The sequence below is a fragment of the Pleurodeles waltl genome, chromosome 10, assembly GCF_031143425.1.
Source record: "Pleurodeles waltl isolate 20211129_DDA chromosome 10, aPleWal1.hap1.20221129, whole genome shotgun sequence".
Taxonomy (NCBI): domain Eukaryota; kingdom Metazoa; phylum Chordata; class Amphibia; order Caudata; family Salamandridae; genus Pleurodeles; species Pleurodeles waltl.
The window spans coordinates 335,110,903-335,134,489 of record NC_090449.1 but is presented as its reverse complement, the minus strand read 5'-3'; the positions used below and the strand labels follow the sequence as shown (position 1 = coordinate 335,134,489).

Here is a 23,587-nt window from a genome sequence, read left to right as displayed (position 1 = left end):
CAGGAAAGACACAAACCAGCAATGCAACAACTGTGGATTTCCAATCTAGGGTACCTGTGGAACAAGGGGACCAAGTCCAAAAGTCACAAGCAAGTCGGAGATGGGCAGATGCCCAGGAAATGCCAGCTGCGGGTGCAAAGAAGCTTCGACTGGACAGAAGAAGCTGAGGTTTCTGCAGGAACGAAAAGGGCTAGAGACTTCCCCTTTGGTGGACGGATCCCACTCGCCTTGGAGAGTCGTGCAGAAGTGTTTTCCCGCCGGACGGATGCCAACAAGCCTTGCTACACGCAAATCGTGCGTTTGGCGTTTTTGGACGCTGCTGGGGCCCAGGAGGGACCAGGAGGTCGCAAATTGGACCTGCAGAGAGAAGGGACGTCGAGCAAGACACAGAGCCCTCACTGAAGCAGTTAGCACCCGGAGAAGTGCCAGAAACAGGCACTACAAGGATGCGTGAAACGGTGCTCACCGAAGTTGCACAAAGGAGTCCCACGTCGCCGGAGACCAACTTAGAAAGTCGTGCAATGCAGGTTAGAGTGCCGTGGACCCAGGCTTGGCTGTGCACAAAGGATTTCCGCCGGAAGTGCACAGGGGCCGGAGTAGCTGCAAAGTCGCGGTTCCCAGCAATGCAGCCCAGCGAGGTGAGGCAAGGACTTACCTCCACCAAACTTGGGCTGAAGAGTCACTGGACTGTGCGGGTCACTTGGACAGTGTCGCTGGATTCGAGGGACCTCGCTCGTCGTGCTGAGAGGAGACCCAAGGGACCGGTAATGCAGGTTTTTGGTGCCTGCGGTTGCAGGGGGAAGATTCCGTCGACCCACGGGAGATTTCTTCGGAGCTTCTGGTGCAGAGAGGAGGCAGGCTACCCCCACAGCATGCAGAAGCAGGAAAACAGTCGAGAAGGCGGCAGGATCAGCGTTACAGAGTTGCAGTAGTCGTCTTTGCTACTATGTTGCAGGTTTGCAGGCTTCCAGCGCGGTCAGCGGTCGTTTCCTTATCAGAAGGTGAAGAGGGAGATGCAGAGGAACTCGGCTGAGCTCGTGCATTCGTTATCTAAAGTTTCCCCAGAGACAGAGACCCTAAATAGCCAGAAAAGAGGGTTTGGCTACCTAGGAGAGAGGAAAGGCTACTAACACCTGAAGGAGCCTATCAGCAGGAGTCTCTGACGTCACCTGGTGGCACTGGCCACTCAGAGCAGTCCAGTGTGCCAGCAGCACCTCTGTTTCCAAGATGGCAGAGGTCTGGAGCACACTGGAGGAGCTCTGGACACCTCCCAGGGGAGGTGCAGGTCAGGGGAGTGGTCACTCCCCTTTCCTTTGTCCAGTTTCGCGCCAGAGCAGGGGCTAAGGGGTCCCTGAACCGGTGTAGACTGGCTTATGCAGAATTGGGCACATCTGTGCCCAACAAAGCATTTCCAGAGGCTGGGGGAGGCTACTCCTCCCCTGCCTTCACACCATTTTCCAAAGGGAGAGGGTGTCACACCCTCTCTCAGAGGAAGTTCTTTGTTCTGCCATCCTGGGCCAGGCCTGGCTGGACCCCAGGAGGGCAGCTGCCTGTCTGAGGGGTTGGCAGCAGCAGCAGCTGCAGTGAAACCCCAGGAAGGGCAGTTTGGCAGTACCAGGGTCTGTGCTACAGACCACTGGGATCATGGAATTGTACCAACAATGCCAGGATGGCATAGAGGGGGCAATTCCATGATCATAGACATGTTACATGGCCATATTCGGAGTTACCATGGTGAAGCTACATATAGGTAGTGACCTATATGTAGTGCACGCGTGTAATGGTGTCCCCGCACTCACAAAGTTCAGTGAATTGGCACTGAACAATGTGGGGGCACCTTGGCTAGTGCCAGGGTGCCCACACACTAAGTAACTTTGCACCTAACCTTTACCAGGTAAAGGTTAGACATATAGGTGACTTATAAGTTACTTAAGTGCAGTGTAAAATGGCTGTGAAATAACATGGACGTTATTTCACTCAGGCTGCAGTGGCAGGCCTGTGTAAGAATTGTCAGAGCTCCCTATGGGTGGCAAAAGAAATGCTGCAGCCCATAGGGATCTCCTGGAACCCCAATACCCTGGGTACCTCAGTACCATATACTAGGGAATTATAAGGGTGTTCCAGTAAGCCAATGTAAATTGGTAAAATTGGTCACTAGCCTGTTAGTGACAATTTAAAAGTAATGAGAGAGCATAACCACTGAGGTTCTGGTTAGCAGAGCCTCAGTGAGACAGTTAGGCACCACACAGGGAACATATACATGCACACCTATGAGCACTGGGGCCCTGTGTGACAGGGTCCCAGTGACACATACATATAGGCCACAAACCTATGAGCACTGGGGTCCTGACCAGCAGGATCCCAGTGACACATAACAACCATACTGAAAACATGGTGTTTTCACTATGAGCACTGAGGCCTGGCTATCAGGATCCCAGTGAGACAGTGAAAACAGTGACAAACACCCTGACATACACTCACAAACAGGCCAAAAGTGGGGGTAACAAGGCTAGAAAGAGGCTACCTTCTCACAATGATTTGCTACTACATGATGTTATTAGCAGCATGTTGATAAAAGAATAGCAAGAGATTAATAAATCAGGCTTTCTGAGATTATGTTGCAAGATATATATTTTGGAAGATTGTGAGGAAAGTATCCGCAAACCCTAGGATAAATATTTTTCTGGCAAACATGTTATCTTCATCATTACTGGCATCAGAGGAAGCATCTGTTTCAGACTTCACATATAAGAAAGTCGAGGGAGCTATTAAGAGGACATTTGCCGCTACAAACCTTTCCTGGTGGGCATACACTTATGCGGCATACTGTAGGAGGCTGACCTGGTTTATAGTGGGTACCTTGGGTACTTACACCTTATACCAGGTCCAGTTAACCCTTATTAGTGAAGTAGTGTTCTAGCAGCTTACACTGATAGAGGTAGCTATAGCAGAGCAGCTTAGGCTGAACTGGGAGACATGCAAAGCTCATGCAAAACCAAGTATAGTTACACAGTACTTATACACAAGTAAAGACAATACTCAGTGTTATAAAAAATAAAGGTATTTATTTGGGTGACACAGCACCAAGAATATCTTAGAGGCAATACGCCTTTGGAGGTAAGTATTATACACAATATATACATTAGACACCAAGATAAGGTAAGTAATTAGGAATAGGACAGTGCAAACAATAGGAAATGCTGCAGAATGCAATGGAAGAAAATAGGTCTAGTGGCAAAACAAACCATATACTAAGAAAGTGGAATGCGAATCACGAATTCCCCGCTAGAAAAGTGTAGTGGGTGCAGAATCGCTGAGACAGTAAGAATACAATAAAGGTAAGTAAATTACCCCACCCCAGAGCCCAGAAAAGCAAAGTACTGCAAGTTTCATTAGGACACACTACACCTCATGATTGGTATTGCAGTAACCAACCAAGTCTGCAAACAACAACTGCTGGAATCGTGGGCCTGACGACCTGCAAAAGAAGGGGACCATGTCCAGAAGTCAAAAGAAGTTCCAGGAAGGACAGGAGCCCCTACCAACCGAGAAGAGGGTGCAAAGGAAGAGTCCCCGGTAGGACGAAGACTGCAGCAATTCACCACAGGAAGATGCCAGAGGGTTCCTGCATGATGCAGAAGATGTCCCACGACATGAAGATGGAAGCAGAAATGATTTTGTGTTAGAAGTCGCCAACAAGCCTTCGTTACGACAAATGTGCATTTTGCATGAAAATGGTGCTGGTTGGACCCAGGAGGGACCTTGGGGCCTCAACTCTGTGTGAGGAGGAAGAGGGGGCTATCAGCACTTTAGAGAGCCCTCAGGATACCAGTCAGCACCCACAGGAGTCCCAAGACACGGGTACAAAGTAGGTGCAAAATGCAGTTGGTGCAGCACAACAAGTGAAGCTCCCACGCCGCCGGAGAACAACTCAGAGAGTTGAGCGTCGCAGGACGGAGTGCTGGGGACGTGGGCCAGGCTATGCACAAAGGAATTTTGCAAATAGTGCACAGAGGCCTCAAAAGGTGTAGAAGATGCATTACACAGGGGTACCATCGCTCTCAGGGAAGGCAAGGTCTTACCTCCTCCAAATTGCATCAGCAGGACCTCAGGACAGTCTATATGGATGGAGTCCACCCTCTGTGTCCATAGGAGCATGCTCGTCACTGTGAGAGGAGTCCAAGGGTACCGGTCGTCATCTTGGAAGGTGCCTGCGTGAGCAGGGGAGTGACTCCATCTCCCCACTGGAGATTTCCTTGGTCCTTCTAGTTCAGGATGAAGACAGGGAGTCCTCAGAGCGTGCACACCATGGAAACTGTTGCAGTTGCTGGCTGGAGCTGAAGTTGCAGAGGAAAGTATCCTTTGTGGATACTTTGTTCCTGTTTCAGCGGTTCCTAGAGCAGGCTGCGGTTGATCTGAGGTCAGAGGATGAAGAAGCAGTTGCAGAGGATTCCTGCAGGAAACTTTCAAGCAGAATCTGAAGCGAACACACAGGAGAGACCCTAAATAGCCCAGAGAGGGGGATTGGCTAACTTATCAGGTAAGGACCTATCAGGAAGGGTCTCTGATGTCACCTGCTGGCACTGGCCACTCACAGCCCTCCAGAGTGTCCCTACACCTTGCAAAGCAAGATGGCTGGAGTCTGGGACACACTGGAGGAGCTCTGGGCACCACCCCTAGGGTGGTGATGGACAGGGGAGTGGCCCCTCCCCTTTCCTTTGTCCAGTTATGCACCAGGGCAGGGGAATAGGGATCCCTGAACCGGTGTAGACTGGCTTATGCAAGCAGGGCACCATCTGTGCCCTTCAAAGCATTTCCAGAGGCTGGGGGAGGCTACCCCTCCTCAGCCTGTATCACCCATTTCCAAAGGGAGAGGGTGTAACACTCTGCTCTCAGAGGAAATGCTTTGTTCTGCCTTCTTGGGACTGAGCTGCTCAGACCCCAGGAGGGCAGACCCCTGTCTGTGAAGTGGCAGCAGCTGAAGCTGCAGTGCAAGCCTCAGAGAGCTGGTTTGGCAGTACTGGGGGTCCATAGCAGACCCCAAGGATGCATGGAATTGGCTCCACGATAAAAGCTTTGGAACGGGGGACAATTCCATGATCTTAGACATATTACATGGTCATGTTTGGAGTTACCATAGTGAAGCTACATATAGGTAAACCAGAAAGTGAACACCCTGCCTCACACTCCAGCATGCAGTCAGACCCAGTGCATCATGGTAAATGCAGTACAAGTTTGTTTTTTTATCCATAAAGTAAACTAAAGTTTTTCACCTTAGTAGGTGCAGCAAGTGCTGTAAATCTCTGGACACGTGTTTCTGGGTAAGCCCTAAATCAGCAGAGAGCAGCTTTGTCTGTGGGGTTGCTGGAAATGCTGCCAAAAGTCCTCCCAGGTTTGTGTACCACTCACTGGCACGTTTTTGATTTCTGAACATATTTCTGAACTTGTTTCAAAGTATTTCTAATATTACACGCATTTGTCTCCATTCCTTTTGTCCTTGCGTTATTCCTGAGGGTTACGGGGTGTATATGTAATGTTGTTGCATGTGTTTGTATGTATGGGGTTGGGTGTGAGGGTGGGGGTCTCTTTTTCCTCCCCCCTCCCTTGTGTGCTAGGTGCAGTACTCACTATGGTCGTCGTCACCGGCGTTGCTGCTCCTGGTATATGAGCAGATACACCAGCATGGGGAAGACCTGCAGCTCGGGCTCCATAGCGTCCTGGTTCTTCCTTGAGTGTCAAGAGGTGAGTTGCGTGGCACGCAATCGTGTGGGTCTGACACCCAGGTGAGTGACTGTGACCTTGCATTCCCCATATGCTGCATCACAGGGCACAAAGCCCCCTCCAGAACCAGTGGAAGAAGGCATCCACTCAGCCCCTCGTTGCCAGGATGAAGAACACTGGGCACAAAGCCCCCTCCAGAACCAGTGAAAGAAGGCATCCACTCATCCCCTCCTTGTCAGGATGAAGAACACTGGGCACAAAGCCCCCTCCACAACCAGTGGAAGAAGGCATCCACTCAGCCCCTCCTTGCCAGGATCAAGCACACTGGGCACATAGCCCCCTCCAGAACCAACGGAAGAAGGCATCCACTCAGCCCCTCCTTGCCAGGATCAAGCACACTGGGCACAAAGCCCCCTCCAGAACCAATGGAAGAAGGGCATCCACTCAGCCCCTCCTTGCCAGGATGAAGAACACTGGGCACAAAGCCCCCTCCAGAACCAGTGGAGAAGCCACCCACTTGAGAGACTGTGGCTTTGCATTCCCCAGGATCAAGCAGGGTCGAACCACCCACTTGAGAGACTGTGGCTTTGCACTCCCCAGGACCAAGCAGTGGGCAAACCACCCACTTGAGAGACTTGAGAGACTGTGGCTTTGCACTCCCCAGGACCAATCAGTGGGCAAACCACCCACTTGAGAGACTGTGTCTTGGCACTCCCCAGGACCAAACAGTGGGCATGGAGCCCCCTCCAGGAGCAGTGGCATTGTACCATCTTCTGGCTGAGGTGCCCCCCCCTTACCCGTCCCACTGAGGTGCCTGTGTGTTATCGACCTGATGGCCCAGCATGAGTGTTCTCTCAGTATTGAGGCAGGAGTCAAGTGTGGGCTTTGCCTATGTGTTTTGGCCCAGTGGGCCATGGACAATTTTTGAGTGGGCATTGCCCCGCCTTTTGTATATATTGTAAATACTGTTTTTGATTTCGGAAGGTATTTCTATGTATTTTTAATATTACACTCATTTGACTCCATTCCTTTTGTCCTTGCGTTATTCCTGAGGGTTACGGGTGTATATGTAATGTTGTTGCATGTGTTTGTGTGTATGGTGTTGGGCGTGAGGGTGGGGGTGTTGCGTGTTGCATGTGTGTGTCACTCTCTTTTTCCTCCGCCCCTCCCTTGTGTGCTAGGTGCAGTACTCACTGTGGTCGGTGTCGCCGGCATTGGTGCTCCTGGTGTATGAGCAGATATACCAGCACGGGGAAGACCTGCAGCTCGGTCTCCATAGCGTCCTGGTTCTTCCTTGAGTGTCAAGAGTTGAGTCGTTTCCCTTCAGAACATTGTTTCCACCGTGCTTTTAATGGCAATGGTACCGCCCTGGAAAAGGTGGCAGATAGGCCTCTTGTAATACAGTGGGCAGAACCATTTTTTTTACCGCCGGCCTGTTGGCGGTGTTACTGCCGCTTTAACACTGACCACCAGGGCTGTAATGAGGGCCTATGTCTCAATGGTTATTTGGGAACACATTTGATAGACCGGGACAATGTCTGCTAGCCTTAGCCAAGCTGAAGGGACAGATGAGGACACGATTGGGTATTGCATGACTCATGGCATGTTGATGTGATTCAAATGTTGTATTTAATCCCCTCAGGATGCCAAATGTAGCGGTGGGATGTTGGTGTTGGTGCAAAGGCCGTGGTTTTACTCCATGTGTGCCTAATACATTTGTATATTTACAGTCTGAGATGTGTGTGGTCTGGACTAAGTTACAAGTATTGACATATCTGGAATGGTTTGGGGGAGGGTGGAGTAAACATGTAGAGGAGTCCATCTGATGTAACTGCATGTGTGGTGGCATTGTATGTGGGCCATGATGTAATATATGTATTCCTGGAGTACATCAGTTGTGACACTGCCCTGAGTGATTGAGTATGGATGTGTTTTATGTGCAATATGGGCCATTGCAGATGCACTTAGCTGTATGAATAGTTGTGATATATATGTACTGTGTCTGCATATCTAGCTCTGTGATTGGGTCAGATTAATTACATGGCTATACCCCTGACTTATTTTGTACACATCAGATGTAACCTGTTTGGGTGTCTGACTTGTAGTGGATAAATAATTATTGATCTCTATATTGGCATTACTGTATACAGTGTTAGGTCAGCCATGTGATGTGATAGGTAGGTATTGTGTGGTCTGTGAGTGGAGTAGTCTTCACTGTAATGGATACTTTAGACAGAACATGGACTGATCAGCTGTTGTAAATGTAGAGACCTGATGTGTTTTGTTCAGTCAGATACAATTCCAATGGTGATAGGGGTATGGAGAGGTATGATGTGAGTTCAGGGAGTCATTAGATAGTGCATCCAGGGCGTGCTGTGCATGCTAACATGGCTTTGGTTGCCATCATGTGGATGACTCCAGTAGTGCTGACCTACTGAGATATTGATGTAGGTGTGAGCGTTGGCATACAGGGGTGGGTAGTAGTGACATGTTGTGACATGATGTAGGAAATGTGTATTAGCACCTGAAATGGCCTAGCTAGGATATGTATTGCCACAGATGTGCATGTTTACCAGTGTGTATGAGAGGTATATGTTAACCAATTTCCACCCTGTCTCTCTCCCTCCCTCCCTCTCTATTTGTGTTCATCAGCATAGGCAGGCAAAGGAGAAGGGGCACAGGCAAGTGGGGATGCTTCAGGCCAAAGGACCCAGAATAGTGCTACCTGCAACAGCAAGGGACCCAGGGGCACGGAGGGCGAGGAGACTGCCACAGGGAACACTGGATCTACCACCTTATCTTTGGAATCCACCTCCAGTGGACACTCCCTGGTGGTAGCGGACCTGTCTGGGACCAGCCCTGCACCATCTTTCTCCACCACCCCCTTACTACCACCGCCCTCCCTGTAGCTCCCCACCCAGTTGCCTGCTCACCCATAAGGTAGGCGTCTCCTTGGCAACAGGCACCTCTGCCCCTGCCCCAGTAGGCCCTGCTGCCCTCAGGATGGGAGGCTATTGACTACCTGGGGTCCATCATTGTGGGCCAGTTAACCATTGTGAATGCCATCCAACAACTGGCAGCTCAAGTCCAACAGAACAATGCAGTCCTGGAGGGCATTCACGGTGTGTTGGCTGGCATTCAGAGATCCTTTCAGGCTCTGGCCTTCATATTGACAGCAGCCAGTCACTGTTTGTCTCCTGTCCGCCCTCAACCTATCTCTTACCAAACCAAGCCAAAGCACACAAGCATGCATCCACCTCAACAGACAAGGGTACCACTGACAAACACAAGCACAACAAGACCCACCAACGGCATACACATAAACAACACCCACTTGCAGACATATCAACATCCACTACCTACACTGACTCCCCAACCACCCCCTTCATCACAGACACCACACCAGCCACACCTGCAGCCACCACACCAACATTCATGGATCCAGCCACAACACCTATCTTACCCACAGTCAGCACTGTAGCAGACCTTCAGACATCGACCCCAGTCACCATATCCGCAGCCACCACAATGACTGTTAACCCCACATGCAGCACATCTACCATACCTGCAGGCACCACCCCAACAGACAGTCACCAATCCAGCATGGCATCTCCCAGCACCTCTTCCCCCACTTCTCACAAGACACATAAATACTCGCACTCACCCACCCAACATACACCCAGCATCCACAAACATTCATTGTACGCCTTTGCACCAAGACATCAACACCAACACCTCCTACAACCACTCCCAATACCTCCACTCCCAAACCCTTTTGCCAGCTGCCCCCGTGTGTCTAAAAAGGTGTTCCTCTCTGAGCTTTCCCTATTCCCTACTCCTCTCTTACCCTGTGATACCCCCAAATGCTCTGTGTCCCTCCCCAAGCCAGCCGTTCCACCTCCAAGTCCTCCCCTACATCCTGCTAGCACCCATGTCCCTCCTTCTGCCAAGAAGTCAATCTCTCCCAAACCCAAACCCAAGAACAAGGACCACCCTTCCAAGCCCAAGCCCTAACACCCCCTCTCAAACCCAGGCCCTAAAACCCCCTCCACTCCACAATCCCCGAGATGCCAGCCTACCCTCTTGATGCCCCTACCCTGTGGAGGTTATATTGCAGCCAGGAGTCAATTAGGGGACACTGAGGTGCCATTTGTGCCTTTGGCACTTTGGACTGGCCAATGGCCCTATCATTGTATATAGTTCTTTTTAATTTATCATATTCTGAATTATAATACATCTGGGCCAACTTGTTGTTGGATTAAATGGTTACATACTAGTCCTGCTTTCCTTTCCACATGACTGTTATGTAATTGGCGGCTTTGGTTTGTGTATGTGTGACATGTGGGATATGTTTGTGATTGTTACATGCATGTATGTATATAAATTGTGTATTGTTTGCGTTGACATGTGTAATGGCGGTGTGTGCCCGTGTGTGGTTGTTGCATGTGCATCTGTGTGTGCAGTGATGGCTATGTCATATGCGTTGTGTGTGGTGTTAGCGTGGTGTGACATATGCTTTGTTGTATGGCAGTGTGATTGTGTTTATTGGTTGTCAGGTGTTGTTACATGGTGTTGTATATATGTGATATTATGTGGATGTGTGTAATGATGTTGCTTGGCAAAACCTTTGTGTAGTTGCGGTTGTGATTTTGTTGTGTGAATCAGTGGTGTTGTGTATTGTTGTGTTAGTGCTGGTGCTGTGTGTCTGCGGGTTGGTGTGTGTATAGTACTGTGTGTTGGTTGTGGTGTGTGTGGTATAGGTGTGCATGTGTGTAGTATGGGTGTGAGTGTGTGTGTGCGTATGGGTATGCAGTAGCATGTGTGTGTCGCTGTTGCTAGCCATCCCGGATGTGTATGTTGTGTATGCATGTGTACTTTGGGTTTTCCCTACAGTGTGTGGTAGGTGTGTGTACTCACGATTGTTGTCTTCGTCACTGGTTCCGGAGTAGTTGTGCGAGCAGGAGCAGTGGGAAGTTCAGGTTCCATGTCGCTCCAGACAGGTATGTGTTCCAGAAGATGAGTGTTTTCTTTTATAGAGTGATTTCTGCCATGGTATTAGGGGCGGTGTGATCGAGACAGGAACCTTGGCGGTGTGTAGCCTCCTAATTTGCCCGGCAGGAACAAGGTCCCCACCAGCCTGAAGGTGCCTACCATGGGGAGCCACAATTTTCCTGCCACTCAGTATTCCCCCAAGAATGCAGTTAAAATGATACTTCACTTGTGTGAGTAGAGCTATTACCTGCAACAGGAAAGGTCTCAAACAGACATTTTTCAACTGAAAACTAACCTTTTTTTGCAATGTGGCTAGCAGTGGATTTTGGGCACTAGATTATCTGGTACCCAAAGAAACATAGCAAACCTGTACATTTTATAAACCTAGACATACAGGGGAAATCCAGGGTGGGGTGACTTGTGCAGCTCTTTCAAAGTTCTTTTACTCAGAAGTTCTTGCAAATCCCAAACTTTGACTAGAACACATTTTGCTCACAATTCTGTGATGGAAAGTTCTGGGATCTGCAGGGGTGCTACAAATTTCCTACCACTTACTGTTCCCACATGTTTCCTGATAAAAATGCTACCTCTCTTGTGTGGCTGGGCCTAGTGCACACAACAGGCAAGCATCAAACCAAGGTCAATGGGAGTCTTGTGGAGGGACTTTCATTAACCTGGTTTGATTTGTGCCTGTTGGGGGCACTAGGCCAAGTGCACCCATTCAGCATAGAAGTGAAGCATAACTCTGCTACCCATATGTATAGACAAAATCTAAATTTCTCTTCTTGGCAAGAAAGGTGGGGATTCTTTAGTCCACATGGGTGCAGAAAGACTGTTGGGGTTCATATTGGAGGTGGAGGCTAGGCCTGATGGGCGGATGGGCAGGCCATGCCCACACTTTGTAGAAATGCATAACCTGCCAGGTGTCTAATGGGCTTTCTGCCCCTCGCACCTGGGCAGATTGGAGAAAAAGTTATCTTACCTGTCCCTGGGGCAGGGCAGAATGACTGTTGTGGATCATTTGAGGGGTAGGATTGGGCGCAATGCCTAGGTGGGCTACCCCCTTGTAGAAAAGTACTGCCGGCTAGTGACTAACTTTACCAATTCTGATTGGCACACTGGAACACCCTTATAATTCCCTAGTATATGGTACCTAGGTGCCCGGGGTATTAGGGTTCCAGGAGATCCCTATGGGCTGCAGCATTTCTTTTGCCACCCATAGGGAGCTCAGACAATTCTTACACAGGACTGTCACTGCAGCCTGAGTGAAATAATGTCCACGTTATTTCACAGCCATTTTTCACTGCACCTAAGTAACTTATAAGTCACCTATATGTCTAACCCTCACTTAGTGAAGGTTAGGTGCAAAGTTACTTAGTGTTTGGGCACCCTGGCACTAGCCAAGGTACCCCCACATTGTTCAGGGCAAATCCCCCGGACTTTGTGAGTGCGGGGACACCATTACACGTGCGCACTACCTATTGGTCAATACCTATGTATAGCGTCACAATGGTAACTCCGAGTATGGCCATGTAACATGTGTAGGATCATGGAATTGGGGACAATTCCATGCATCCCCGGGTCTCCAGCAAAGAGCCCGGATACTGCCAAACTAACTTTCCGGGGTTTTCTCTGCAGCTACTGCTGCTGCCAACCCTCAGACAGGTTTCTGACCTCCTGGGGCCTGGGCAGCCCAGTCCCAGGAAGGCAGAACAAAGGATTTCCTCTGAGAGAGGGTGTTACACCCTCTCCCTTTGGAAATAGGTGTGAAGGGCCTGGGAGGGGTAGCCTCTCCTGGCCTCTGGAAATGCGTTGAAGGGCACAGATGGTACCCTAATTGCATAAGCCAGTCTACACCGGTTTAGAGATTCCCCCAGTCAAGCTCTGGCGTGAAACTGGACAAAGGAAAAGGGAGTGACCACTCCCCTGACCAGCACCTCCCAGGGGAGGTGCCCCGAGCTCCTCCAGTGTGTCCCAGACCTCTGCCATCTTGGATGCAGAGGTGTGAGGGCACAATGGACAGCTCTGAGTGGCCAGTGCCAGCAGGTGATGTCAGAGACCACTCCTGATAGGTGCTTACCTTTCTCTGTAGCCAATCCTCCTCTAAGGGCTATTTAGGGTCTCTCCTGTGGGTATCTCACCAAGAAACGAATGCAAGAGCTCACAAGAGTTCCTCTGCACTTCCCTCTTTGACTTCTGCCAAGGATCGACCGCTGACTCCTCCAGGACACCTGCATAACTGCAACAAAGTAGCAAGAAGACTACCAGCAACATTGTAGCGCCTCATCCTGACACCTTTCTAGACTGTTTCCTGGTGGTGCATGCTTTGAGGGCTGTCTGCCTTCACCCTGCACTGAAAGCCAAGAAGAAATCTCCTGTGGGTCGACGGAATCTTCCCCCTGCTAACGCAGGCACCAAACTTCTGCATCACCGGTCCTCTGGGTCCCCTCTCATCCTGACGTGCGTGGTCCCTGGAACACAGGAGCTGGGTCCAGGTGTCCCCGACGGTCCAGTGGCCCTTCTGTCCAAATTTGGTGGAGGTAAGTCCTTGCCTCCCCACGCCAGACAGTAATCCTGTGTACTGCGTGAACTGCAGCTGCTCGGGCTTCTGTGCACTTTTGCAAGACTTCCTTTGTGCACAGCCTAGCCCAGGTCCCCAGCACACTGTCCTGCATTGCCAAACTCGCTGAGTTGGACTCTGATGTCGTGGGACCCTCTTTTGTTGTTCTGAGTCGACCGTCGTCCTCAGATCTTCTAGGTGCCTGTTCAGGTGCTTCTGCTGCTGCTGCCTGCTTCTGCGTGGGCCCTCTGTGTTGCTGAGCAGCCTCTCTGTCTCCTCCTCGAAGGGGCAACCTCCTGGTCCTTCCTGGGCCCTGGCTTGGTCCCCTTCCTTTACAGGTCCTCAGGTCCAGGAATCTGTCTTCAGTGCTTTGCAGTCAGTTGTTGTCCTTGCAGAATCCCCTATCTTGACTTTACTGTATTTCTCGGGTAGTAGGGTAACTTTACTCCAACTTTTCAGGGTCTTGGGGTGGGGTATCTTGGACACCCTTAGGGTTTTCTTACACTCCCAGTGACCCTCTACACACTACACTAGGCCTGGGGTCCATTCATGGTTCAAATTCCACTTTTGGAGTATAGGGTTTGTGTTGCACCTAGGCATAATTCTCCCTATTGCATTCTATTGGGTTCCACAGTGTTTGCACTACTTTTCTAACTGTTTACTTACCTGATTTGGTTTGTGTGTGTATATTTTGTGTATATTACTTACCTCCTAATAGAGTATATCCTCTGAGATACTTTTGGCTTATTGTCACTAAAATAAAGTGCATTTATTTTTAGTAACTCTGAGTAATGTGTTTTCTTATGATATAGTATGAAGTGATATAAGTGGTATAGTAGGAGTTTTGCATGTCTCCTAGTTCAGCCTAAGCTGCTCTGCTATAGCAACCCCTATCAGCCTAAGCTGCTAGAACACCTCTAATCTACTAATAAGAGATAACTGGACCTGGCACATGGTGTAAGTACCACAAGGCTAGCCTCTTACACCCCTCCCATTTCTTTACAAAATAATCATCTCTGGTGTCTAGTGGACTTCCTGCCCTGCGAAGGACAGATTGGAGGTCACAGCTTTCAATATTACCTTGGGTGGGCAGAAAGACATTTGGGCCTGGAGGTAGGGGGAGCATTAGTCCATTGCCTGGGGGATGCTCTCCCCTCCAAATATAGTCCCTGGTGGTTTAGTGGACTTTCTGTCTCCCGCCAAGGGCAGATTAGAGGAAAACACCTCCAATCTTGCCAACATGGGCAGAAGGACTGCTGGGGTTATTTTAGAATGGAGGGGCTAGGCCCAATACCTGGGTGGGCCGCCCCCACCAATCTATGTCCCTTTTAATAATCCCTAGTGCCTAGTGTGCTTTCTGCCTCCGCCAAGGCAGATTGGAGATTTGTACCTCCAATCTGCCCCTCGGATTCGGAAAGACTTTTGGGCCTGGTGGGGGAGCACTAGCCCATTGCGAGGGGCAGCTCCCTCCCTCAAAAAAAGAGTCCCTGATGTCTAGTGAAGTAGATCTCTGCTTGGGGATCTCCCTCCTGTGGCGATCATAAAGCAGAGATCCACTAGTGAAGGTACTGGTGCACGGGGCTGGGATTTGCCCCTGAGGACCAAAGATGTGAAAGTGAAATGAGCTGATCAGGTAATTTCACTTTCAGTTTCTCTGAAATGACATCTCCGTGCCACACACGATGATCATCATTTCAGAGAAAAAAATAAAATAGCCTAGAGAACAGGTGAAACTCTTCCCCAGCTCCAGAGACAAACATAAATCAAAGGAAATCCCTCTGGGGCAAGCACCAGAGGGATTTCTTGCCTCGTGTGCTTGGATGGCCTAGAGCCATCATCAATACACGAGCCCTGGTGCGGAAGACAGCTTGGAGCATTCCTTCATACCAAAGGGTTTAATCAGTTTCAGGACTTCATCCATTTTCAGCAGTTTCTCTTTTTCTGCTTGTTGTGTGCCTTCTACCATCGATATGTGATATTCTGCTTCAGTGACAGGGTCTTTGGGCTTTTCTGGCTTAGTGGCTATGGTATCCATTCTGGTTCTCAGCGTGTCTATTTTCTTGTCTATTGAGACAAGGCTAGTCTGAAAATTATGTAAGATTTGATTTACCTCCAATGACTCCCCTTCATTCTGTGAGCATTCATCTGCAGCCGGGGAATGATCTTCATGTTCCACCTGCTTAGATGACTTGTGGCCCTCAAAGTGGAGCTTTGACTGTGTAGGTCAGTATGTTTCCCCACTGTGGCAGAAATGGCACCTGGTCTCACCACCTGTCAGGGCACTACCCAGCAGCAGCAGCTCAGTTCTCGCTATTTCTAGATGGGCCTTAGGATGTCAGCTCTATCTCCAGAAAGTACAACTAAGCTTGCCACTTGCCACCACCTCACACAGTTTCAAAGCGCCATTCCCTTTAGGTATCTGGTCACACCCTTCTTGCTTGGGGACTTAAAATTGAGGTTGCGTCCCCAGAATAAGAATCCGGGAGCACCAAAAGTCACCATGGCAACAATCTCCCAGGGAACCACAGCACTGCTAGATCGAATCGCAGCAGCTCTGCAGGGTCCACTCCATAGTCTCCGGCGTCATCGCCTAGGGGCCCTCCAGCCCCAACATTCCTCTTACAGCTGCACCAGCCTCTGCCCAGTAGACACACAGTCTCACACACTGTGCGTGGCCACCAGTTACCTTCTCTATGACAGCTGCCATTTTGCTTCATTTACGAGCTGATCATAGCCTCATTTCACAGCAGAGGATTACTGTCCAACTTATTTCTACTCGCCATGTCATGAGGGGCAACCCACAGGAGACTCAGTGCAAGGAGGTGACAGATTTTGTAGACCCCTTGTTGAGGATAATGGAGAGCAGGGTCCCAGCTCCCGGAGATCTCCATCTCTGTGGCTATCTTGGATCCATGCAGGTCATGCCCCCTCACTGTATCTCAGATTACATAAACATAAAGCATGGTTAACCCACTTAATACGACCCGACTAGTAAATCTGAGAAGTGGATATTTGTATAAGAAATTGTCTGTAGATCCTTGTTCCTAAATGTCCTATATAAATACAAAATTCCTAAATTCATCCAGGATAACTTCAATAATACAGATTGGTTTAAAATAATAATCCAATTTATATTTCACAACATAGTTGCAATTATCTTTGTGTGTCATTTGTTAGTAATTTTAGGCTGCACTATACTCCTCCAAAATGTAACAAATGTTCTTCTCTGTTTTTCTACTGCTTGCATGATGTAATCTTAATTTCACAGGGGATTGGGAGAATGAGTCTTTGAAAGTCCTCCCAAAATTTGGGGTGATGTATTTAGTTTTCTAAACTTAAAATTTTGAGTTCAGCTTGTGCCTTCTGCTAAAACAATATATTTGTTTACAAACTATAGACAAATCATGTTTTCTTTGCTCTCCGTTATAACCCTGTATTGAATGATGTCTGCTCCACCCACATTTGGACAATGGTTAGATAAATTGACAAAAATCAATAGAGTGGACTATGCTGTGACCTGCCACAACCATTGGCAACCTCTATATGATAAACTACGGGGCGATTTTCAATAAGGATCCTAATTTGACAATGGCTATATTATGTTTTTTTGTAAATCTTTGTATTCAACAATTGCTCATCATACAAGAATATATATTGATACATTGTGGAGAAGAAGACATCGGTCACAACTGAGAAAGCACAGACATGTGCAATTAAGACCCAACCTCATTATGGCTATATTATTGTTTATGTTTTATAATATATTGTACTTAATTTTCTTTTGATTGCATACATCATTTTCAATGTGTTTATCTGATTTTGCCAGAATACCTTTTCTGGTTGTTTTCTGCATTTCCCCAATAAAAAGATAAACAATGAATAATGCTAATCCAGTTCTGTGCTTCCTATATTGTAAATTTGGAATTAAGGCCCATATTTATACTTTTTTAGCGTCACATTTGCGTAGTTTTTTTACACAAAATCGGCGGAAACGTACAAAATACAATTGTATTTTGTAAGTTTGCCCCTTTTTTAGTGTAAAAAAACTACACAAATGCGGTGCTAAAAAAGTATAAATATGGGCCTAGATGTTAAAGTGACTTCAAGTGAGTTTTTTTTCAATGGCCCACGTTCCATTTAATCTAAAAGATTTTTTGTGCAAGAGTGATATAATAGTATCAAAAAACTTCACTTGTCTTAGCTCCTCATTATTGACAAATGACACTCATACCTCGTAAATTGACTCGGTATTTCCTTCATTTAATTCTTTCAATTATCTGCAGGATATTCTCCCCAACCACATCCTCCCCCGCTCCAGCCTCCTCCATCGGGGCTACCACAACCAGGTAATCTAAAAAAATAATTACTTTAAATTTTAAGGTATTTACTATTTTGTGAATTTCCTTTCAGCCAGCAATCACAGGGAATTGTTTGTGCATGACTATTGAACCAGTCAGAGTTTTCACCATAGGAATGGGCAATGGTGCTTCATTACCCACACATCTGGCCCTCCACCTCACAGTGCTTACATTTGAGGTCGTTCTGCTTCCTATAGTAATTACTAATACGCTCTTTGTTACACCATTTTCTATTGGATTGTGTTTAAGAACCTCTCCCACACCTTCCACTTACTGTTTCATTTACTGTCCTTCTATGTTTGTTGAGGTAATCATCACTTGTTTATTTTTTTTTTTAAGTTCTTATTGCGGTCTGCTTAAGCAATCCTAAAGGTAAAAGTGTAGCGGTGTATGATTTGCTATCCTGCTCATGTGCTCACCTGGCATGAGTTACAAGAGAAAAAGCATACTGTGCCATGAGACTTTGCCTAGGAGCTCTGTTCATCGCTGCAGACCCACTATTTGTATGTGACTTCAGTTGGAGGCATGCACATTGATTTATTACATGGTATTGTCATTGTAACAAGATTTTCTGTGGCTTGGCAAAGCTGCTGGCAGCTTTTTGGGTGACTGTATGCTGGTGTGAGCAGGGTGCTCCCTTTCTGGTTTTTCTGTTTAAGAAGGCTCCCTTGAGCCAACGAGCTGACGAGCTCTGGTTGAAGCACCTGCCTGCCAGTGAGTGGTACAGAAACCTGAGGGGACTTTTGGCAGCATTTCCAGCAACCCCACAGACAAAGCTGCTCTCTGCTGATGAAGGGCTTATCCAGAAACATGTGTCCAGAGATTTATAGCACTTGCAGCACCTACTAGGGTGAAAAACATTAATTTACTTTAAGGATAAAAAACAAACTTGTACTGCATTTACCATGATGCACTGGGGCTGACTGCATGCTGGAGTGTGAGCAGGGTGCTCCTTTTCTGTTTTTTCTGTTTAAGTTAAGAAGGCTTCCTTGAGCCAACGAGCTGACGAACTCTGGTTGGAGCACCTGCGTGCCAGTGAGTGGTATACAAACCTGAGAGGACTTTTGGTAGCATTTCCAGCAACCCCATAGACAAAGCTGCTCTCTGCTGACGAAGGGCTTACCCAGAAACACGTGTCCAGAGATTTACAGCACTTGCTGCACCTACTAAGGTGAAAAACTTTACTTTATGGATAGAAAACACAAACTTGTACTGCATTTACCATGATGCACTGGGGCTGACTGCATGCTGGAGTGTGAGCAGGGTGCTCCCTTTCTGTTTTTTCTGTTTAAGAAGGCTCCCTTGAGCCAACAAGCTGACGAGCTCTGTTTGAAGCACCTGCATGCCAGTGAGTGGTACAGAAACCTGAGGGGACTTTTGGCAGCATTTCCAGCATCCCCACAGACAAAGCTGCTCTCTGCTGATGAAGGGCTTACCCAGAAACACATGTCCAGAGATTTACAGCACTTGCTGCACCTACTAAGGTGAAAAACTTTATTTTACTTTATGGATACAAAATTAACTTGTACTGCAATTACCATGATGCACTGGGACTGACTGTCGCGCCGCGTGGTGCGGCGCGAGCCGAGAGCTCGACTTCGACCGGGCGTTCGGCTCGGGCCGCGCACCGCGTTATTAAGACGCGGCGCGCCCCCAGCCTCTCCTGCGCGTTTCGAGGCCCCAGATTTGCTTGGGGCCTCGTTCTTCCTTCTGCCTTTCACTGTCCCAGGGGTCTCTGAACCCTCTTACCTGTTTTTCTTCGTTTCTTTGTCCTTTCTTCTGTTTGCAGTCTGTTGTGTGCCTTTCTTTATGTCTTTTCCTCCTTCCCAGATTCCTGTGCTTTCCCAGCATTCCTTGTTCCCTATTCTCTATGGTTCCTCTACTATTCTGTTCTATATATTGTTTCCCTATCTAAGATGGTGTCCTTTTACTTCCTGTGGGTCACTTCCTGTTTGTTGGTATATAAGGGCTGTGTTTTTTCTCTTTCCTTGCGCTGCAACACTTTCTGCTCAGTTGGTGTCTTCGCTCCTGATTTCCTTGCCTTTTGGTTTTGGACTCAGCATTCTGTATTTTCTGATTTTTTGCTCCTTTTGGATTCCTGTTTGTTGTTCTTGTTTTTCTCCAGGACTTTTCCTGTTTGGAGGTTTTTCCCCTTGGAAGGGGTTTTTCCCTCTGGCGCTACTTTCTGAAGGGCACGGTCTGTTCTTGGTGTCTCCATTGCCTACAGCACCGTGGCTACCAGAAAGAGTCGCCCCTTTTTGGGCCAAAGCCGAACATTGAAGATTCACGCCACCAGATCTGCAAATTCCAGGCGCAAGCAGCACGTGAGTCGTGACAGATTGCAGCGCCTAACCATTCCGACGTCCTCAAACACCATGGATAATACAGTGGCGGCTGCTGCAGATCCGGAGCAATCTCTGTTAACCACGATTCAGCAACAAGCCCAGGAGTTGCAACAACTACGTAATGAAAATGCTGCGTTACGACAGGCTTTGGCCCTCCGCACCAGTGATGTTCCGACAATCTCCGCTTCTACCCCTTGTTTCTCTGGTGAACCAACCAAGCTTCGCGAGTTCTTGGATGCTTTAACGGTGTATTTCGCCTTCCGACCTACTCAATTCTCCCACGACAGGACCAAGGTGGGTTATCTTATCAGTGCCTTATCCGGCCCAGCCTTGGCCTGGGCAACCCCGATGGTGTCCTCCGACGACCCTGTATTGTCAGACTATTCCGCCTTTGTGAGTCGCTTCAAACAAATGTTTGGCCGTCCTGGATTGGAAGCCTCCGCTGAAGAAGCCTTGTGCGACATCCAACAAGGCTCCCAAGACGTCCTGCAATATATAACCCGTTTTCGTCAGCTGGCGGCAGAGACCACTTGGGTGGAACGTACTCTGGTAACATTATTTCGTAGAGGACTCAAAGAAGAAATAAAGGATGAACTAGTGCATTCTACCAGAGCGGAAGATCTTCGTGGCCTGATGGATCAAGCACTGTCCATCGAATATCGTCTTCAGGAACGGAGATCGGAAAAGAAAAGGAGTAGAGGGTTTACCCAACCAAGTAGCTCCCGTGCATACCTACAGCGTTCCGAGGAACCTCGCACTCCTGCTAGAGACATCGAAGGGGAACCCATGCAGGTGGATACTACCCGAGGTCCGCTCTCTGCTAGTGAACGAGAAGACAGACGCAAGAGAGGGTTGTGCCTGTATTGTGGTTCTGCTGGTCACATACTCCGTACCTGTCCAGTACGTCCGTCCAGACCTTCGGGAAACGCCACCTCCCGTCCCCTGTAAGAAGGGAGGGGACGGGATCTACAGCTATACCTTCCATCAGCTCCTTTAATGACAATACAACTGCCTTGTTCATCTTTCCTGTCCTGTTACAACTTCCTGACGGTCGTCAAGAAAAGACTATGGCATTACTAGACTGTGGTGCTAGTGGTATATATATGGACAAGACATGGGCTGCTGCTAACCTAGTTCCTACTCAAGCAAAAGAAGTACTCGAACAGGTACACACTGTGGATGGATCTTTGATATCCTCTGGTCCTGTAGACACCACTACCCTGATGTTAAGTCTACAGGTGGGAAACCATCAAGAACACATCTCCTTCGATCTTATTACGTCCCCTAACCATACCATCATTCTTGGGATTCCGTGGCTCATTAGACATAACCCATATATAAATTGGGTTACCCGGACAGTCTCTTTGTCTTCGCAATTTTGTCACGAGAACTGTTTTACTTCCGACAAGTATTGGTCTCCGAAAAGATCCTTAGCTACTGAAGGTGCCACTGGTATGTCCATTAATACGGTCCAAGGGGTCCCAGACCACTATTTGGAGTTTCAGGATATTTTCCAAAAACCGTCAAAACCTGTGCTACCTCCACATCGAGAATATGATTGTGCAATTCCATTAGAACCCGGCACAATTGTTCCTTTTGGGAGGATGTACTCCCTCACGGAACCCGAAAGGGAAGTTCTAAAGGAGTATCTGGACGAAAATATACAGAGTGGTCTTATTGTTCCATTGTCGTCTCCGGCTGGGGCCCCTCTCTTTTTTGTGCCCAAGAAGACTAAGGATCTTCGTCCGTGCCTGGATTTTCGAGGTCTGAATAAAATCACCATTAAAGATCGTTATCCTTTGCCTCTCATCAGGGACATACTGGAAGCAATCAGAGGGGCTCAACGTTTTACTAAATTGGATTTACGAGGAGCCTACCACCTTTTACGCATAAGAGAAGGCGACGAATGGAAGACAGCATTCAGGACCCCATTTGGCCATTTTGAATATAGGGTTATGCCGTTTGGTCTTACTAACGCCCCGGCAATCTTCCAGAGATTTATGGACTCAGTGTTTTCAGACCTACTTAATCAGACAGTCGTGATCTACCTAGATGACATTCTTATTTATTCTAGAAATCCTGAACTCCATACTTCCCATGTGAAACAAGTTCTTCAAAGACTTCGTGATCACCAACTATTTTGCAAACCAGAGAAATGTGAGTTCGACATAACGGAAGTCAAATATCTGGGCTATCATTTAAGTCCCACCGGCATAGCTATGGACCAAGAAAAGGTACAAGCTATCCTAGAGTGGCCTTCTCCTTCTACCATAAAAGAAACACAATGTTTCCTAGGTTTAGCAAACTTCTATCGACAATTCATTCTAGACTTTGCCAGTCAGACTAGCCACATAACTCACACCTTAAAGAAGGACAATTTAAAGAAGGGATTTGTCTGGACTGAGGCTGCTGAAGCAGCCTTTCAAAGCTTAAAGAGAGCCTTCACCCAAGCCCCCATCTTAAGACATCCAGATACCACCAAGCAATTTATAGTAGTAACTGATGCTTCTGAGAGAGCCATCGGAGCCGTCTTACTCCAACGACAAGAGGATGATGGCCTTGAACATCCTGTTTTCTATTTGTCTCATATCCTTTCCACAGCTGAACAACATTATTCCGTACTTGAAAGGGAATTATTGGCTCTGAAAACAGCCTGCCTTGAGTGGAGGCAGTTTCTGATGGGTTCCAAGGAACCATTTGAGGTGAGGACAGACCACCGTAATTTACAATGTTTAAGAAATTTTGTATGCCAGAATAGTCGTCAGGCCCGCTGGGCCTTTTTCTTCAGTCAGTACGATTTTTATATTACATATATTCCAGGATCCCAAAACATTCTGGCTGATGCTCTGTCTCGCCGATATCCAGAGTGTTCTCCTTCCTCATCCCAGTATCTTCTAGAACCCAGTAAGATCATTGGAGTGGCTCAGTCTTTCTTGGAAGAAGTACAACAAGAATACGCCAACCAATCGGACCATGACATAGAAGAACTAAGACCATTATTGTACAAGAAACAAGGATATTTTTATTACCAAGACCTGATATTCCTCCCTACAAACAAGGTGCAAAAGAAAGCATTACAAATGTGCCTTGATTCCCCTGTAGCTGGTCACAGAGGCATCAAAGCCACACAAGAATTACTTTCACGATTTTTTTGGTGGCCTACCTGGAAACTGGATGTGGAAAGATACGTTCAGGCCTGTCCCATATGTGCCCAAGTCAAAATACCTCACACCAGACCGGCAGGATTACTACAACCTTTGCCTGTTCCATCAGCCCCATGGCATACTATCTCTACTGATTTTATGTGTTCGCTCCCACCATCAGCCGGAAACCGGGTTATCATGGTCACAGTGGATTCTTTCACAAAGATGGCTCATTTCACTGGCCTAAAAAAGCTGCCTACTTCCCAAGAACTAGGTCAAATATTCATAGATCATGTCTTCCGTCTCCATGGACTTCCACATACCATAATCTCTGATAGAGAACCTCAGTACATCTCCCGATTTTGGAAGCATTTTTGTAAAACACTGAATATGAATAGAGCCCTGTCTTCAGGGTTCCATCCTCAGACCAACGGACAGACTGAGCGTCTGAACCAAGGACTAGAGCAA

The 23,587-nt window shown here is 47.9% G+C and overlaps 1 protein-coding gene across 2 annotated transcripts in view; it reads left to right on the top strand.

Moving 5' to 3' along the window:
* Positions 1-23,587, top strand: part of LOC138261519 (cell death-inducing p53-target protein 1 homolog) — a 617,762-nt gene that overhangs the window by 384,866 nt on the left and 209,309 nt on the right. For both annotated transcript variants that reach the window (XM_069210530.1, XM_069210529.1), the window contains one exon: positions 17,557-17,619. In XM_069210530.1, coding sequence (XP_069066631.1) covers positions 17,557-17,619 — 63 coding nt within the window. The remainder of the gene's footprint in view (positions 1-17,556; positions 17,620-23,587) is intronic.